Source organism: Equus asinus, chromosome 29 (genome assembly GCF_041296235.1).
Source record: "Equus asinus isolate D_3611 breed Donkey chromosome 29, EquAss-T2T_v2, whole genome shotgun sequence".
NCBI classification, from domain to species: Eukaryota; Metazoa; Chordata; class Mammalia; order Perissodactyla; family Equidae; genus Equus; species Equus asinus.
This window is the reverse complement of record NC_091818.1, coordinates 45,383,044-45,403,611: the sequence shown is the minus strand read 5'-3', so window position 1 is coordinate 45,403,611 and position 20,568 is coordinate 45,383,044. Positions and strand designations below refer to the sequence as shown.

The window sequence follows — 20,568 nt, the reverse complement described above, 5'->3', positions numbered from 1 at the left end:
TGGTGGATAATTCCCTAAATTATAGGACTTAATCCTACTTGTTTATTTACAAATAACAGGCATCAACATTTCAGCCACATCTATCTCCTTACTAGTATCAATCATTATTCTCACTTAATGCAACAAAAACCCACTAATAAGAAACTACTGGTTGAATAGAGGTAATTTTGCTATTACAAGTACACCCTTTCAATCACACATGTCCAAAGGGACTGCTTGAAGAGCAAGACTAACTTCCTGTTTGCTAAATGTTTGCATTTATTACAGAACTCCTAAAAGAAGCTCAAACTGGCTGCCCACTGCAGAATCATCTGTGAAGCCTCTTCCAAACGAGCATCGTGAGCACCGTGGTCTGAAAAGCTTCTGACTGAAAGGACACAGAATCAAGATCTCAAAGCCAGTTAAAGCAGCAAATTTTACCCGCCTTAGGCAGGTACCATACAAAAGTAGTGGTAAGTCAGATTCTAATTCATCTATACTCTGCAAGTGTGACCTTTCAGAGACGCCTTTCAACACCCAATGGGTGAAATATGTGTTCTGCTCTAACAAGGAGCAGGGGATGAGGAAGAACAGGGATCGGGCAGGGCAGCACTCACGAGCACACCACACAATGTCCACACACACAAGACATCTGCACAACGCTGCGTCTGACCAGCAGCAGTGTAGGGTTTGGGGCTAACAAGAGTTGACACACAAACTCTGGTTTAAATATACTAAACAGTGAATTAAATTCATATTCTCCAATTTGGAAATAGTTAAATCGACGCCACAGTAACTCAGAGCCAGAGCCTTATATAAACATTCAAACAAGTGCCAATTGTTTAGAATAAATATTTTGTTAAGTTAAAAGCAATCAAAATGAGAGATGAGCATATCCCAGCACAATCATGAAAACTGATGAAACATACTTACTAACTGTCCACCTCTGTTTTGCCATGCCCAAATAACACCATCTTGTGCCACTGGAGGCTGATGAGGGGGCTTTTCCATCCAAAACAAGGTGATCTCTAAGTCCTGCCGCTCACTGCGCAGGTCGTCACTGAACATCTGTTCATCTTCTAACCCGCCTTTTGCAACAGTACCAGTCCACAGACAGCCCCCTTGATATCCACAACCATTTGCCAGTCTTTCGGAAAATATCTGGCTTGACAAGCCTCCCATCGGGTAACAGGAAAGTTCATTCAAACACTGGGAGTACAATTTCTCTGGGAAGCTCTGCAAATCCCCTTTTGAGGGGTTTTCAGCTATATGTACAGCATCTTCTGTGAATGATAAAACATGGTCCTCTCTGCTGTCACCTGGGATGACAGGAACTACCTGCAGTATATCACGAGGAGCAGCTGTGTATCTGTCCACTAGGGCAGAATCGACACCAGCCAAACAAGAATGCCCCTCAAGAGTGTCACACAACTCCATTTTTCCAAAAATCACCTCTGGGCATCCCAGAAAATCCACTCCACTGTTTAACGTGGGTCCTTTAATGGTGGGCTCAACATTTCCTTGTGTGCAGTGCTGTGCATGTCTGCTTGCCCCACATGGACCTACACAGTCGACGATGCTGGGATCACTGCTGTCTTTCTCCAAATAAAGTCTCTTTTCTTCTTCCTTATCTGTTAGTTTTGGTTCGCTCATCCCCGACGCACTACCAAAGCCACCAGAAACTTCTCTGGCTGATTCGGAGAAAACCTGCTTCAGTCCCAGATTTCTATCACTGTTAACAGAGTCAATCTCTACTTCCGACCTCTGTACAGCTGAATTCGAACTTTGGTTTAAAGGTGGTACAAGATTAAGATCTTCACATCTGTAGTCACTCACTCTATGGCTTTCATTATTTTTTTCTATTTGATTTGTTTCAAAATCAGGGATTTCTGTTATCCTAGAACCAGCACAAGCCAGTACATCCTGAATGGGTGCTGCCTTGCATTTTAGGGTATCTGTTTCCCAGTCAAAGGTTGTTTTAGAGTCTGATTTGACATTTTCTATATCATTTTTACTTCTCTCTCTGGGATTAGCTTTTTGTGATTCTTTTTCAGCACTTTCTAATCTGTCAAGGTCACTCCCTGAACTATGCACACACATTTTACCTTCTGCTTTATAATTCAGGCCTGTTTCACTTTCTTCTTCAGTGCAAGTGAAAATAAATGCAGAGGAAATAAAGTTATTCTTACGACATCTGGCGCCATCAAGTGACTCGTCATCTGAGGGCGCTTCCTGTGAACTTCTGAGTCCCATGGTGTCTATTCTTTGGAACATTCTCTCCTCTTCTGTTTCCCGCATTGCATGAGTTAAATCACAGATCTGTGCCTGGACCTTGCCGGCCCCAGCACCTACAAAGAGATCTACCTGACACGGAGGTCTCCATTCAAAAGCCCTCTTACCACAACCTTCATCTTCAAAAATGCTAATTTTATCCTCATCTTGATAAGATGATCTATTTTCAGATTCCAGAAACGACTCTCCTTTGTTTGAAAGCTGGATGCTCCCAGTTTCCAGGCTATAGTCCCCCCAGTGCTGCTCCTCAATCACTGGCCCCAGGAGGTGTTCAGGTCCGGAACCAGCAATTCTGTTAGGGGCTGTTTCTTGGAAATTAGCATGAATGGGAATATGCTCATTTCCAAAGCTCAATGAAGTGATACATCTTCTTGAACTTAAATTAATTCTATCCAGATTTATGGAAAGGAGACTACTGGCTGATCTGCTAATATCTAAGGTGGAACAATGATTATCTTTTAGTGGTTTTACAGAGTTATTTTCTCCTTCCTTTTCAGAGTTTAAATTCTGATCTACACTAGCTGTTACAGTCCCAGACTCACCATTTTTTTCCACATTTGAAGTGTCATTAACTAAATTAACATTCGAATCACCCATCGGACTTACTAGTTCTGAACTACAGCTCTCTCTTTCTTTAGGGACTGCACACACACTAGACTCCAGCACGTCTATGTTAATATGTAACTCAGGGAGTATGCCGACGTTAGGTAATGCATTACTTTCTGTGTAATCTTCAGGGAACCTGGTGTAAGTGCTGGCCCTGAAAGACTCAGCCTGCGTGTCATCAGCATTTACTTTACAGGGTGGGTCACTGTCAGTCACAAGCTCAGAACTAAGTTTAGTTTTCTCATTAAAGACTTCCTTCATTTCATTTGCACCCGGCATGCCCTCTGGGGACAGCTCTTTCTGCAGTGCCTCTAACTCCCCTGGCCTTTGTGCAGTGTTATCTGCTGGCCAGGCCCCTCTGCGAGTCCCCTCAGAGGTGACAGCTGAATGACTCTCTTCTGCTGCAGCTGCTCCACATACCCGAGTACACAATTCGTCTTCAACATCCAGGCAGTCAGCATCTACAACACAAATACTGTAAAACTCGCTCTCTCTTGAATTCCTACATCGTTTATGATCAACACAAATACGGTTTTCATCCTTTGTCTCCCTACCAGACATACCTAAAGAGATATTCTCATCATCACTGCTGATGCGAACATTTATGGCTACTTCTTTCTCCATCACAGAGTTTTCACAGGTGGCTGGGCAACGGCACAAATCGTAATTTACAAGGGCTACTTCCCGCATGCCCTGGTAGGAAGGCACCAGGACACAGGAAAGAGACTCGCCATCTTCAGAGCAAACACTCTCAGAGAAACCCCATTTACTGTCAGTGCCCACACACCGAGTACCGCAGGCATTTTTACAATCCTGCTCAATAACAACTGTATCTGGGTTCTTGTCAGTCTCATCTAAATTTTCATACCTAGTTAAGAACTTATACATTGAAGAGGAAAAAGAGTTAAACAACTGTCTTGGTCTGTGACCTTGTTTGTGCCCAGGCCTCGCACAAGCCCTTGTCCGTGTATTGGCTCCAGCAGCTGCCCCGCTGGCTCCATGTCCAACATTGTGAAGCTCCTCACCTTCAAGGGTATCAAATAATGAAGATAAAGTTTTACTTATCTTGTTCTCCGGTTCCTTCTCCTCCACAGATTTTTGTAAAAGGCCAGTTTTTTCATTGTCATTTTCACTACTTAATTCTTTGCTGAAGCAACAACCCATGTTCGAAACTTGAAAAACTCACATAACGCCTGCCGTTTTCTCAGCCTCCACAAGTGCATCTCACTAACTTTCTATGGTTTCTGACAAGAAGCCGACACCCAGACACCAAAAATAACCCCTTGCACAGCAGTCACATGTCCCTGCCACTCAAATCCAAAATCCTAATCATAACAGACCCTGCTTAACAGCCATCCTACTCCACGCACTGAAACCCAAATAGCATGTGGAGTCAGAATAGCAACAAAAATTTTCGTATTACTTTTCTTATTCTCATAAACTCAATAAAAAATAACTAAATTATCCTAGCCAGAAGGAATTTCACACTTTCGCTTTCTCTAGTGCTTCAGCATTCTCTAAACTGTATTTCATGGTATGGCAGCAACTGAAGTTAGCAGGTATACCCCCCAGAGGAAACAATAATAAAAAATTTTTTCTTTAAAACTTATAGGTACTTATAGTTGTACCTAATTTTCTGCCTTTGAGAAATGACGTCTGTGGATGTTCAGGAATAACTGTGCTAGGCACAATTGGAACTGGTGTCTGTTAGAGAAGCATGTTGGTATGTTTACGGTGAATGGCACATTGTCTGAGATTTGCTTTAAAACACCCCAGCAAATAAAGCAGTAGTAAATACATACATATATAACATCTTTTTAAAGGGCGTGTAGAGGGGAGGAAAAGATGAAACAAAAGTTGCAAAATGTGAGAGTGGTAATTGTTCAAGTTCATGATGAGTACACGGGTTCATTTTATTATTCTCTCTACTTCTGCAGATGTCTGAAAATTCTAATTAAGAAAAAGAACAGAACAAGAGAAAAAGAGAAAGAAATTCCACACCCACCAGTCCAATACCAGGAAGCCCCTCAAAAGCCCCTAAACCCTTTCTTCCTGCAGTAGTAAGAAGAGCCCCGGCACTGTGGTCCAGGACTGCTGACACACACAATGGGTCTGGTCTTATCCACAGCTGTAAGTATTGTTCTCAGTATAAGCAATTCTTTTCTTATTGTGGTTCTGATACGATATTTAAAAACAAAATAATCCTGTTAACTCCTCTGTGAGAGACATTTTTCTGTCTACTTTAATCTACAAGTTATGGCTAGTCCTGCTAGTCCTACTTCCATTTTATAAAACACTATATTTTATGCTTTATTTATATTTTATGAAAGCAGTATACGAATTCTACTTAAATATGAAGATAACAGGAACGCTTCTGAATATACTTAAGTTCAGGTACTGAAACTGCAGCAAATGATGATGATAATTATAACTTTCTATGGCACTATGTGCCACAAAATCTTAAGTACACAAATATTTTCATTACGTTACACACTTTAATTCACACTCCTAACAACCCAAGGTAGATATATTAACCCCATTCTACAGGTAAGGAGAATGAAGAACTGAGAGCAGAACAGTGCAAGACCTCACAAGTTATACAGCTCTTTCTATCACTAAAGAGAGTAAACTATCCACATGAAAACAATTCTTCATCCAGGATGACACACACCCTTCACCTGTTGCAGTTACACGCAGCAGCAGTTACAGAGGGAGGCTCATGAGCTCATCTCCCTAGCTGTGAGTCTCAGTCCACTTTCCTACGTGTGTAAGCTATACTACATGTGTAAGCTATACTACGTGTGAAGCTATACTACATGTCTAGCTTTGGCACATTATTTAACCTCCTGATCTCAGTTTTCTCATTTGTAAAATGGAGCCAATACCAGTACCCATCATAAAGAGTTGTTGTGAAGATATTAAGTAAAATACTTAGAATAAAACCCCAATATCACTTCAAAGTCCTCATACCCTACCCCAGCCCACCACCATAACTGCCTCTCATTCTAAAATACCATCCTCCTTATCTTCTCTATTTCATCCCAAACACACCCAACTGACCAACCCCAGCATAGTCTGTCTTAGCTTCAGCCATTTATCAGGTCTTCCCACTGACCAAATCTCACATCCTTTTTAAGGCCATCCCTCTCAATTCCGCAAAATAACTGTCTCCTACCCCACATGCTGGTTGCTCCCCACGCCTCTAGGAAATCATCCTAACAGCAAGTCTTAGTGTCTGTACCATCAACTATCTCAAACTGGAGTTTGTGGTGCCCTGGGAATCTGCAAGCTTTCTGAAAGAATTAAAAGATGCAAACACAAAATTTTAAAGATAACCAGCCCACGCCTGCAAATAGATTTAAGAGTGCAGTGGTACCATGTGACAATACTTAAATTGACCTAATCTACTGAAAAAGAGTTGGATTTAAAATGTCATAAATTCATTCATGCCCAGTGAGGGCCAGGTGACACGAAGGTGTGCCACAGAAATAAAGTGGCAAAAGTAGTAGAAAATCATTTACATGGCATTCAGCAGTTTAGGTTGTGGCAAATGTAAAGAAATTCTGAGTAACTAGTACCTCAAGTACTTGGTGAAGCAGCTTGAGTTTCAGCAAAACATTACCCACTAGACTAAATGAATGTCATTAATTTGCATTTTATAGGTTTGGGCAGTCATGTTTTATATTTGTATAAGAATTACATGTACATGCATTAAGAACTTATCAGTATTTCTATATTATTAGAAGAACAATTTAAATCAACAAAGACAATCCAGAAAATGTTTTCATTTAAACTTTATGATAAGTCAAGCAAAATGATGAACTAGGAAGCTCCAAACTCTCCTCTCCCACAGCAATATCAAGAAAACAACCAGAAGTTTCTGAACCAACTCTGTAGGAGCTCTTAAAAAACAATTATAGGTTTACAGCAACTAAGAAAACACAATCAAGAAACAGTTGCCCTCCATGTGGCAGGAACGTTCTGTGGCATGGTGTGGTCTTGGTCTGAGGTGGCAGCAGCCCAAGTCCCAGATCCCCTCCTGGAACCAGAGGGAGCAGAGTAAACAGCACTTGCAAATTAGTATGTACATCTGTTCTGTCCTAGCTGGAGGTTACCTGAAGGAGTGACTCACTCATCTGATCTCACAGAGTTCAGAACACAAAGAGAAAAGCGGTAGGCAGTGCTCATGAAAGCTAGAAGGGAGCTACAGACCCACACACACCTGGGGCAGAGATGACAGGTGGAGACATGCAAGAACCATCTAAAGACCAGAGAAGAAGCTGGGGTGAAACTCTGGGAAATCAGGATATTCAAAAGCAGCCAAGTACGTGGGGAATTCAGAAAGCCACATCCAGGCAAGATGTATGCTCAAAAAAGTCTTCAGAAGATGTTAGGCTTTCACCTCAGGCTGATCTCTGGTCTCTGAGCAAGCTGAGCCAATCGGCAAGGGACTACCCCAGCAAACAGCCAGTCTACAAAGACTGGGAGAGGCAGTGGTACTCTCTCTTGTTCTTTGGGGGTTTTTTTGGCTGACTGTCTATTTCAGTTTGTGGCATTCAAGGAAATCTCTGTCAAAACATTAGCTGAACATAGGCTAAAGGAAGAGACTTCAGTGAACACATATGACAAGGAACAGTCTTTACAAAAATAGTTTGGAAAAGTCTCAAAATATTGAGACTACTAGAGCCTTCAACAATATCAACAAATAACAAACCTTGGGTAAGAAGAGAATCTGATTTCCAGAGTTACATTATAATCAAATGCCAAACTTTCAAAAACAACAAAAAAAATCACAAGGCATACAAAGAAACAGGAAAATACGGCTCATTCAAATGAACCAAATTAGTCCATGAGAAAGCTCAGACATGGGACTTACTAGACAAAGACTTTAAAACAATCATCTTAAATATGCTCAAAGAGCTAAGGAAAACATGGACAGAAACTGAAGTTAACCAGGAACATGATATACGAACAGAATATCAATGAAGAGACGGGAATTATAAACAACAATCAAGGAGAAATAATCTGGGGCTGAAAAGCACAATAACTGAATTGAAAAATTCACTAGAGAGTTTCAAAAACAGACTTGGACAGGTAGAAGAAAGAATCGGCAAATTTGAAGATAGGACTACTGAAATTATCGAGTCTGAGAAGAAGGAAAAAGAACAGAGAAAAGTGAACAGAGACTAATGGACTTGAGGGACATCATCAAGTAGACCAATATATACATTATGGGAGGCCCAGAAGAAGAGAGGAAGGGGAAAAAAGAATCTTTGAAGAGATAATGGCCGAAAACTTCCCAAATTTGATGAAATACATGCATTTACAAATCTAAGAGCTCAACAAACTCAAGTGCGATACACCCAAAGAAACAGACACGAAGACACATCATAATCAAACTGTCAAAAGACAAAAAAAAATCTTGAAAGGTCTAAGAAAAAAATGACTGTCAAGTACACGAGATCCTCAATAAGAATATCAGCCAATTTATCATTAGAAACCCTGCAGGCTAGAAGGTGGTGGGATGGTATAATTAAACACTCTAAGAAAAAACTGTCAGTTGGGAATTCTTTATCTAGCAAAACTGTCTTTCAAAAATGAAGGAGAAATTAAGACATTCCCAGATAAACAAAAGCTGAAGGAGTTCATTACTGCTAGATCTGTCCTGCAAGAAATGCTAAAGGGAGGCTTTCAAGTTGAAATGAAAGGACATGAGACAGTAACTCAAAGCTGTATGAAGAAATAAAACTCTCTGATAAAGGTAAATATACAATTATAAAAGCCAGCATTGGAATTTTTATTTACAGCTTCACTTTTTGTTTTCTACAGGATTTAAAAGGCAAATGCATAAAAATAATTATAAACCTACGTTATTGCACATAAAATAATAAAGATGTAACTTGTGACACCAGGGGTGGAGAACTTTATAGGAGTAGAGCTTTTGTGTGCTCCTGAGGTTAAGCAGGCATCAATTTAAATTAGATAATTATAACTTTTGGATGTTATATGTAATCCCCATGGTAACCACAAAGAGATATATATATATATAATATACATGATATATATAAAATGTATATATACACATACATACACATACATATACATAGAATATATATAAAATCACATATATATGATATATATAAAGTTTTTAGGATGAATGACTAAACTATCAATTATACCATGTTGATATTAATGAAACTTCTTTCCAATTTAAGTAAAGTATGCCTTGCAGAGAATTATCAATGAGCTACATTACATAGTTCTTGCCCTTATGGGTCTTAAAACTCCCAAGATAAAACTTATAATTTGAAACATTCAGAAAAATAACATGAATATAATTTCTTAAATAAATTTTAATCAATATACATATAGGAAGTATTACAGGTGACTAGGAAAAAGATGAATCAATGAAGATATCAGTTATAGCTGAGAATGCTCTTGAAGGATATAAAAACCTTAATGGTGGGCAGAAAGTTACAGAGGGGAAAAAAATTTTATACTAAATGGTAACTCAGTTACTTTTTAACTGCTTACCCCTAATCCCCATATATAACAGTAGTTTTAATAGTCTTTTCTACATAATAAATACAGAAAAACATCTATTTCTTTATTTCAGATTTACATCCCAGGCTCTAACCTCTCCACTGAGGTCCAATGGGTCCCACCCGCCCACTTCGCTGCTTGCCTGAATTTCTACCAGGTGGACAGTCCCTCCACAAACCTTTACTTCTCCATTGTTTTCCATCTCAAAATAAATGAAACCATCATCCATCAAGTTGCTCAGCTATGCTTGATTTATCTTTCCCTCGCCCCAATCTCTACAACCAATCTACAAAAAGGTGTGGTTGAATCCACCTCCAAAATCAATTTGAAATTCATTCAATCCTAGTCTAAGCCACAATCATTTCTCACCTTCATTACCTGATAGTTTCTAAATTTCATTGCTTCCATTCTTGACTCGTTACAATCCATTCTCTTAATATAATGAGGTCAAAATAATGTTCCTATAATATGTCATACTATTCCTCACCTAAAATCCTCCAGCTTTATCTCAAATTAATTTCAACCACTCGGCGACAATGCAAATCGTCAGCAAATGGCTGACAAGAGCTGGGTTTTGGTTTTGGTATTATTTTCTGTTTGTTGTTTCTCCTTTTAAATGAAATAACAGATGCCAAAGATGAAGTATCTCATCTTGAGTTTGGACTCTGAAGGCAAGTTGCTGGGTTCAAATACTGGTCCTGCCACTTTCTAGTTGAGTAATCTTGGGGGAAATTACTTAAGCCTGTTCAGGTCTCAGTTTCCTCTAGTTAAGATCACTTTTTGGTGCTCACTGATTGGCGAGGCTTGTAAATAGTTATTACTCACTAAGTTTTTTTTGGGGGGGCAGGGAGCTGTATAATAAATATGACTGATGTATCACTGGATAAATGCAAACTGCTCCTGAATTATTCAAACATTTGGACATCTCTATGGTGACTCTCCTCCTACTCACACTGCATCCACCCTTGGGGGAAGACTAGACCTTAGAGAGACTGGTTCCTAAACCAGACTGCTAAGCATACTCACTTACCAATCCTAACAACTGCTGACTACTGAGCATCAACACTCAGAGCCACTAAACAAAGTAAGCTGTCTACGCACTTAGGTGTGCCATGAGTAATGCCAGTCAGAAAAATGTTCAGAGCAATGCCATTTATAATAGCAGGAAAAAAAATAAACACTTTAAATGCCCCCCAAAACCAAATGGCTAAAGAAATAATGGCATATCAAAATAAAGAAAATACTACAGGGCAAGTACAAGATGACATATAGGCGAAAGCATGCTATGTGGGAAAAAATGAGTTAAAATACGTATATATTGATTACAACTACACAAAAATGTGTGTACACTTTAACAAGACTTTTATTTTCTGTAAGGATGCTTAAGTTAGTTTTAAATAAAGTTTTAAATGACACACGTTGTGAGCCCAGACGGTCTCTTAACGGTACCTTCCAGCTCTAGTATTTAATGATCCTATGAAAACCTAAAGTGTGCAAAACCCTGTAAAAATGTTAAATAGTATATCCACATTTTATAAAACCTGTTATCAGAGATGTGATCTGCCCAAGGGACACCAGGGGTACTGATTAGCAGGCCTGGACCAAGAACTCACCAGATGATACTCTGTTATAGGATGTTAACTCTTAAAAAAAAACGACTCTTAGGGGCTGGCCCCGTGGCCGAGTGGTTAAGTTCGCGCGCTCCGCTGCAGGCGGCCCAGTGTTTCGACGGTTCGAATCCTGGGCGCAGACATGGCACTGCTCGTCAGACCACGCTGAGGCAGCGTCCCACATGCCACAACTAGAGGAACCCACAACGAAGAATACACAACTATGTACTGGGGGGCTTTGGGGAGAAAAAGGAAAAAATAAAATCTTTAAAAAAAAAAAAAAAAAAAAAACGACTCTTAGCACGTGTAGGCAATACTAGTTGCAAATTATTTCTCCACAGAAATGAAATACTGAATTCTGGCTCAGGTGTTTCACTTCTTTTCTAGATAAGTATTATCTCAAATCTCACAAAATAATTCTTAAAAACCACATAGAATCCAAAATCTAGTTTTATGTCTTGCAAAAGGTTTTAAAGACATTTGAAAGTTATGTTGGACTGCAAATCAACCATGGGGAAGAGGGAGATTTGTGTCCCCCCCCAACTTTTTTAAAATCTCTCAATGATTTCTGTATAATTTCCCTCTTGGACTACTAGAGGTCTTATATTTGGGTTTTACTTAAAATATTATAAAATTCATTTTTAAAAATATCAACGTAAAATACAATATACAAAAAAATACATACTTAATTGAATAACAACAATAAAATATAACAGTTTGGAGAAGTCTTTCACTTTTTAAAATTCTACCTTATTAAAGTAGATCAACAATCCAATCCCCTCCTTTAATTTCTACATTAACTGCTTATAATCTGAGGGAATAGATAAGGTTTACTATAAATTTTGTAAGATTACTTTAAAATTTTACTTTAATAAAAAAAGGTTTACTTTTTAAATTTTGTGAGGTTTAGAAGATCACTTAGAAGACTGCCAAGCTAAATTCGCAGTGGCTCCAAATGCACCTGCCATTCGCATGAACAATGGTACAAAGCAGGCTTTAAAAACCAATGGTCTCTATCTCCTTATTCTTTCATTAATCTCAACTAAAATGTGAAACTAATTTGCTTAGTAAATGCTTACTATGACTTGTGTGCTTTAAAGAACACAGGCTATCAAAACGTAAAGCTAATCATAGACAGACAACAGATAATCAATGAACCATTAAAAACACTGTGATGAATATCTGACCTTAAATTAATACACCAGGCACACCGCCATCCGTGGAACCAGACGCATACCACACACAGAAGCCAGGAGAGGACATGCAGTACTGACGTCTACTGTACCCAGCTCAGTCCTCCCAGCCCTTTCTGGGAAACATCAACATTTTCTAATTTTTTTACATTAAAATAAGGAGACATCTGTGAGCCTTGGCTGTGATTAATCTCAGACCTGAATTACCTGACTCAAAGCTGGGATGGAACTTGTCTGAGAAGTGCTTTGAGATATGGGACCATTCATCTGTAAAATTGAAAACATCAAACACACCATCACTGCAACGTAAAGAAACATTTTCAAACTATATTTGTCATTTAGCAAAACAAAAGCCACTAAGAAAAGCACATTTTTACATGACAAAGAAATCCAGCGAGATATTCAGACCAGACTGATGTAGCAGCCTTGAAATATAAAATATTTTGAAACTCTGACTGAAAACCATAAGTAAAATTCTTATAGTCTTATAGGGAAAATTATAGTCAATGGGAAAAATTACAAAAATCTACATTTCCCAAAGCCATTTAGGAACTTTAAATATACTGCTTGACATGATAAACTCTTACAATAAATGAAAGTACTCAAAATGAAAAACTTATAATATAGTCCTAATTAACTCTTTAAATATATACCACAACAGCTCTACTGTTATTAAAGTATTTATAAATCACTGCATGTTTCTTGGTGATCTAAAACCCAAAGCTTTAAGCATCTAGAGCTATAACTGCTGTTTGTTTTCTCCATCACCTGGTACTCACAGTTTCCTCTACTAAGCCACCCATAAATTTATTCACAATACAGCACCTATAATTTAGGTCATAGGATATGCAAGTGTCATTATTTTGATCTATTTATTAAGTCCAATGTCGAATCTGTCACCAGAAGGAGAGAAGAGAGGTGCACCGAGCCAATCCTGGCCTCAGACGCACACTTACCAGATGAGCGCCGTCTTTCCCTTCCTGGACTCGCTGGCCCTGAGGTTCAGCCACGACCTTAGCGTCCTGATCAGAAGTCATGAGCTGTTTACTTTGTGGCTCCACTGGGAGAAGTTTAATGTTAACCGGAGGATGCTGTAAAGCGACAAAGACAGTAAATTGGTAACTTGAAGTGCAGAATATAACTGATTCTTAAAGTAAAATTACTAAGAAGTTTCAAAATCCTCAAGTTTTCCAAGACACGTGTTTATTCCTCTGGAGTCTAACTAGTTTAAAGAAATCTGCCCATAATTTACACCTTACTTACCTAAGAAATACTTGTTTTTTCAATAAGTAAATTTCTTCTTTACACTAATTTGGTGACCATGATAACATTGTAAGACTCAGAAACCATGTGCTAACACATAGAAACCCATTTATGCCCAGTAACTCATTTTTTAAAAACAGAAAATTACATAACTAATACAACTCCAACTGGGGATTTGATAAATCCCAAATTTATATATATACTTTTGACCAGTCCCATTAATTTCATCTTGTTCCAGGACAACAGTTATCAGGAGAAATAAACAGTAACTAGTTAAAAAGGAAGCCCTGGTACAATCCTGAACCACAGAAACTGAAAACAATCTGAATACAGTGGCATAGCACTGCAAAGGAACCTCTGCAAAGCATTTGCTCAACTCAACAGCTAGACACTGAACTTTACATAGAATATCTCATTTGCTTTTCCCAAACGGCTTAAGAAGTAACTCTGGTTCATCAAGGACGACAGTTTTCATGATTTCATATTACAAGCGTCAGAACTGGGGTTCCCGGACACTCCGGCCTGACTTCAGGCGCTCCCTCTGTTCACTGCAAGCTACGCTGCTTCACCACGAGGGAAAGAACTCAATTTAATCCAGTTATCTTTTTCAGGCTCTTCTGAAACACACCGTATCCAAGTGCTACATAAAGAAATTTAAAAGTTAACTATTTTTGTCTCACTAGGTAAGAACGTAGATTTTTAGTTTCTATGATGGTGCTCCCTATTCTCAATAACCTGCTTATGATAAATTCTCAAAACCTTTGCTAAAGAAATAATCTGATCTCCTCCAATTGTCAAGTGTATCATCAATCACAAAAGGACAACATCACTAAAATGCTGAAGACAGGTTTGGAAACAGAAACTAATAGAGAAGAAATACTTGAAACAAATTAAGTCACTTTCACACAGGTCAATGTTTTCCAAAATGTAAGATGAATGACAAATATGTTATTACATTGTAATAGAAACCAACATCAATTCTCACAAAACCATCAAATCCAGAAAATAAAGATGTAGAATGACACTCAGACTGACAAATCACAGAAGGCAGTACTGTAGATGCTTGTACTACTATTAGCTTGTAGATTTTTAAGATTCTCAAAGAAAAGAATGGTCGAAAACAAGATATGATAGCCAAAAGGGAAAAAATCAAGTAGAAGAATCCTTTATCACATATACTATCTATGTTTTCTCAGACAGTCAGAAATTACATACCTCCTGATAGAAACGGCAATGCCACCAGATAGGAAGTGGTCTTGCAAAACCAAACAACAAATCCAGGATGTGATCTTAGTACACACTTATAGCAAACACAAGCCCAGAGGAGCACCACGGGGTTCTGCAAAGTGGGCAATCACTAGACATACAGCCTGGCTTATTCAACACAAAAGGAGACGACAGACACATGCTGGCCAAACTATGGCCTTACCTGGTTTATACAGCTTTTTAAAAATTAATTAATTAATTAATTAATTTTTTGAGGAAGACTGGCTCTGAGCTAACATCCATGCCCATCTTCCTCCACTTTATTTGTGGGACCCCTGCCACAGCATGGCTTGCCAAGTGGTGCCATGTCCATACCCAGGATCCAAACCTGCGAACAATGGGCCGCCAAAGCGGAACATGCAAATTTACCCGCTGTACCACTGGGCCAGCCCCTATACGTCTTTATTTGATTCAAACAAACTAAAACAAAAGATGATCAGGGAATTAATACTGATGGAATATTTGATGGTATTAAAGAATTACTGTATTTTCTTACATGTGATAATGATGTTGTGGTTATGTTTAACAAAAAAAGAGGGCCTGCCATTTAGAGCTGCATACTAAAATATTTATAGGGGAAATAACACAATATCTGGAATTTCCCTCAAAATAATAGGTGGGACAGATGTAGGGGTTCACAATTGTTCCTCCTGGGAAAGGGGTATGGGGACTCATGATACAATCCGGTCTACCTTTGTATGTTTGAAATGTTCTATAATAAAACGTTAAAAAGGTGACCATGGCAGTATCTTAGTACAACAGAATCAGTGGTCCTGATCTGACCCACACATCCTATCCATAAACAGGTAATCTTTACATCATACTACTATGTCTCTTAATTACTGACCTTACAAATGTACAGTTTTTTAAAAAAAATCCTACAAATGGAAAGTCTGCCAACAGGAGTTACTGATATTCATCTAAGCACTACAAAAGATACAAAACATTAAAATTAGACTTTATTATCAAACGTCCGAATCTAAAATGAGATTTAAAGTATGATGATGCAAGTACTGACAATAGTTCCAATAAATAACAAAGTAAGTTTTGCATTACTTGTTCAAGAGACCAAAACTATTCTGAGACAAACTATATAAACTACTGCTTCCTGGCATGCCCAAAAAGCAGCTCTCTAGGTTGTAAAGAGAAATATGCGAGGGGAAAAAAAAACTACTGCCAAAGCAAAGTATTTCCTGGCCTAAGACAGAGTTCTTTGAAAACTCAATAGTGTTCGGAGGCAGCCTTCACAAAGCTTTAATGAGCTGGACAAGAGAGTTATTTTCCTGATTTGATTTCATCTCTCTTCAGATGAAGAGCAAAGAGAGCTGAAATCAAAAGGCCCTCCTGCCTATCTGGTGGTCTCCGTGCTGGCAGTACATTTTTAATCTCAAACTGTCAGAGCTATGCCTAAAAAATGTTTTATCAATCTTATTAAATACTTGGGAGAGTACAGTTTACTTAGATCTATTTCTAAAGAATTCTTTTCACATATACCAGAAACGTTTGTTTCATAACTAAACATTTATTAAGATCTTTCTGGACACTCAAAGCAATCCTTAAAAATATAACTCCATCTCAAATAAACTTAACTGTATATCAAGTCTGTGGCATACCTATTCAGAAGAACTATTCTAAGTGATTTTAAAAGATATTATTTGCACATAAGATCCTAAAAATTCATCTAGAAATCTTAAAATGCATCCAGTTGGCTTGTTCTCTACAGTAAATGTTGGTATTATTTTGAAACTCCCTTCTTTCATACACTACACACACACACATAACAGAAAAAGTAAGAATTACACTAACATTAGGTACTCAGATTTTCAGCATAAAAGAAGATACAAACATAAAATCAAATAAGCTAAGTAAAATCTGTATACTTTTAAAATTGGAAATGTAACTTTTTAAACTAAACTATAGCTTTTCCTGGCTTTCACTAGTTTTTCTACTAATGTCCTCTTTCCATTCCATGATCCAATCCAGGATCCCACACTGCATTTGGCTGTCGCTTCTCTTTAGTCTCCTCTAAACCGACAGCTCCTTAGTCTTTCCTCATCTTTCATCTACACTTCCCAAGTTATCTTGTAGAACATTGGTCAATTTGAGAAGAATCTGTGACATCATACCGTGAAAGTGAGGAAGCTACCAAAGACTCCTGTGGTCATGTCACAGGAACAACAGGAAAGGAAGGGAGGGGCTTCCCAATGGCCAACATGGAAGGTGAGAGTAGCAGACAGAACGAATGGATACAAACATATAAAAATCCACAATAGTTCAAACCACCACCACCACCACATGGGTCACCTCTGGAGGCTGTTACGACACCAACGCATTTTTCTGAAGACCCCTAAAGGGAAACAATCATTAGCCTGCCTTTCCTCCATGATTCTGTTTCAGCATAAACAAGCAGCTGATCAGGGCAAGCTGTTCTCTATACAGGAACCACAAGCAATAGATGGAGAGTGAATGAGAGAATCAGAAAATCAAAATATTGCAACATCTAATGAAATAACAAAGGCAAGATCACTGATGTCCGCTGGAAGTAAGTGAAGAGCCGACGGGGATTTTATAATGGGTGGATCAGATGGACACTGACTGAAGCCACTTTTCAATTTTATCACAAAACGTGGAACACCTAGGTATTACATTCTTCTTGATGAGACAGAGTACCATCTATTAAGTATTCTTGCCAAAAAAAGAACCTGCATTTAATTAAACCTCTAGACCTAACTCCCAATTTAAAGGAAATTCTGGGGCGATGCATGTTAAATAATACCAACACAAAGTCATTAGCTAAATCCAAAATGTGGGGCATTCTACAAGACAGATGACCTCATTTCTATAACAAATCTAACTCATGAAAAAATGGGAGAGATTTTTATAGCTACAAAATAAAAAAGCTTTAACAAAAATAACCCTATGTAATGTGAGGACTGCATCTGGATTTGGATTCAAATAAACTAAATTTAAAACATTTATGACTGGAAAAACAACGTTGCCTAGGTAATAAAGAATATTATAGAATGATTATTAATTTTGTTGAGTGTAATCAAGGTGCTGTTCCTGTTTATTTTTAAAGGTCTTATCTGTATAAGAGATACAAACTAAAAGACTACAGATGAATTTACACATCTGGAATTTGCCTTAAAACATGCTAATAATTTTTTTTCTAAGTTTAAGGAAAGAGAAGAAACGAAAATACAAGAACACAGCAAGTTGATGGTACCTGAAACTAGATGATGGGTACACTGAGGATTACTGTACTATCTTCTCTACTTTTGCGGTTAAAATTGTCCATAATAAAAAGTAAAAGAAAAATCTAACTAGGATATAGTATCAATATACATCTAAAACTTCACACACTTCTATTTAAAACTTGTACTAAAAAATTACACAAAAATATGTAAACCATTTTATGAACAATGCTCACAGCAGCTTTAGCAAAAAAACAGGAAATTAAAACATTTCACTATAGGAAAGCAGAAACTAATGTGATATATTACAATTATTTAAAATATTCACAAAGATTACATTAAGTAAAAAAAGCAGGATATAAAACTGTAGACAGTATAATTACAACTACATTTTAAAAATTCACATAACTTTGTGAATATTTAAAAACAAAACAAGTGAAACCCAAAGGAAATACACCAGATGACTGACAATGTGTGATGAAGTGTTGAAACTTGAGGATAGTGTTTTACTTTGTTTCATTTCTGTAGTCTCAATTTTTTGAATAACTTATTTTTATAATCACACATACTTAACAAAACCCAGTAGCCTGCCAATTCCACATTTACAAAGCAACAAGCTAATCTTCTGGGGTTCCAGGGCGTCTTTTATACAGAAAGATCAAGTAACCAGCAGGAAAAGCACCTAAGCCCCTTCCCAGCTGTTTGTCAATACAGATTAATAAAACTGTCATTCGGTGATTACAACATTTTCTTGCGAAACTACACTACTCAGTCTTGTTCTGTAAGACGGGCTCTCAGTGTAGTCAGGGTTTGTAAGTGGTCCCAGAGACCTTTTCTCAGGGGCCCACGGGGTCAAAACGATTTTTGTAATAATGCCAAGATGTTATTTGCCTTTTTCATTCTCATTCTCTCCCCCACAAAAGTGCAGTGGAGTTATGGTGTAGTATCAAAGAAGAATCGTCAAGGTTTTCCAACTACATATTGTATTTGTGTGAGGCCAGATTTCCTTCTCATACTTCAATCAAAACACATCACCAACAGAGCAAATGCAGATGCAGATGAGAATCTAGCCGAGATTCTATTAAATTAGGCATTAAACAGATTTACAAAAAATATAAAACCCTGCCACTTTCCTCATTAAATTATTTTCTGTTTTGGAAAAGATTGCTTTCTTTTCATAAATATGTTATTTCTATTACATGCAATGGGTTTGCTATTATTATTAAAGAAAATGTACTTTTAAAATTTTTCAGTCTTGTTATTTTTTGTAATTTTTATTTATTTATTTATTTTGAGGAATATTAGCCCTGAGCTAACACCTGCTGCCAATTCTCCTCTTTTTGCTGAGGAAGATTGGCCCTGAGCTAACATCCGTGCCCATCTTCCTCCACTTCATATGTGGGACGCCTGCCACAGCATGGCTTGCCAAACATTGCCTTGTCCACACCCAGGATCCAAACCGGCGAACCCCAGGCCAACGAAGCAGAACGTGCGAACTTAACCACTGTACCATGGGGCCAGCCCCAAGTCTTCATTCTTAATATAGAGAAAAGCCATATAAACAAAAGCTCTCAGGGATCTTCAGTGTTTAAAAGTGTAAAGCAGTACTGAAATCAAAATGTTTGAGAACCACTGATGTATGACAAAACTAGTTCTGATGGACAAATGCCTGGTGTTCATGAATGGAAGACGTCCCATGCTCACAGATGGGCTGACAAGCTATTCTCATGATGGCAATACTTCCCAAATCGATCTACAGAGTCAACACAATCCCTGTCAAATCCCACCAGCCTTCTTTGCAGAAAATGATAAGTTGCTCCTGAAATTCTTATGGAAATGTAAGAGACCCAGAATACTCAATACAACATTGAAAAGAAAACAGCTGGAAGACTTACCCTTTCTGATTTCAAAACTTACTACAAAATGACAGCAATCAGGACACTTTGGTACTGTTGTAAGGAGAGGCATACAAATCAATGGAATGGAACTGAGAGTCCAGAAATAAACTCTTACATTTATGGCCAATTATTTTTGAAAGGGTGTCAAGATCCTTCAATGGGGAAAGAACATTCTTTTCAACAAATGGTGCGGGGACAAGTGAATATCCCCACGCTAAACAATGAAGGTGGATCCCTGTTCTCACTATATAAAAATTAACTCAAAATAGATCAAACACCTAAATGCACGAGCTAAAACTATAAAATTCAGAAGGAAACACAGGAGTAAATCTTTGTGAACATGGGTTGGGAAATGTCTTCTTAGGGCACCAAAAGCACAAACAACGAAAGAAAAAACAAACCAGTCTTCATCAAAATTAAAAACATTTGTGCTTCAAAGCACACCATCAAGAAAATGGAAAGATAACCCACAGAATGGGAGAAAATATTTGCAAATTATATATCTGATAAGGGACATACATCTAGAATAAAGAATTCCTGAAACTCAATAATAAGAGACAAATAAGTAAAAAATGGGCAAAGAGTCTGAACTGACATTTCCCCTAAGAAGATGTACAAATGGCCAATAAGCACATGAAAAGATGCTCAACATCATTAGTCATTAGGGAAATACAAGTCAAAACACGAAATACCACTTCACACTCACTGGGATGGCTATAATCAA

The 20,568-nt window shown here is 37.9% G+C and overlaps 1 protein-coding gene across 15 annotated transcripts in view; it reads right to left on the bottom strand.

The window, feature by feature from the left end:
* LARP4B (La ribonucleoprotein 4B) overlaps positions 1 to 20,568 on the bottom strand; it is a 91,346-nt gene that overhangs the window by 50,388 nt on the left and 20,390 nt on the right. For 7 of the 15 annotated variants that reach the window (XM_070500966.1, XM_070500971.1, XM_044761884.2 and 4 more), the window contains exons 2-3: positions 13,180 to 13,314; positions 12,431 to 12,490 (exon numbers count right to left, since the gene is read on the bottom strand). In XM_070500966.1, the coding sequence (XP_070357067.1) occupies positions 12,431 to 12,490; positions 13,180 to 13,260 (141 nt within the window). In that variant the 5' untranslated portion in view covers positions 13,261 to 13,314. Of the gene's footprint in view, positions 1 to 912; positions 8,188 to 12,430; positions 12,491 to 13,179; positions 13,315 to 20,568 lie in introns of those variants that run through there. The other 8 variants (XM_014856246.3, XM_014856248.3, XM_014856250.3 and 5 more) reach the window with 2 other exon arrangements.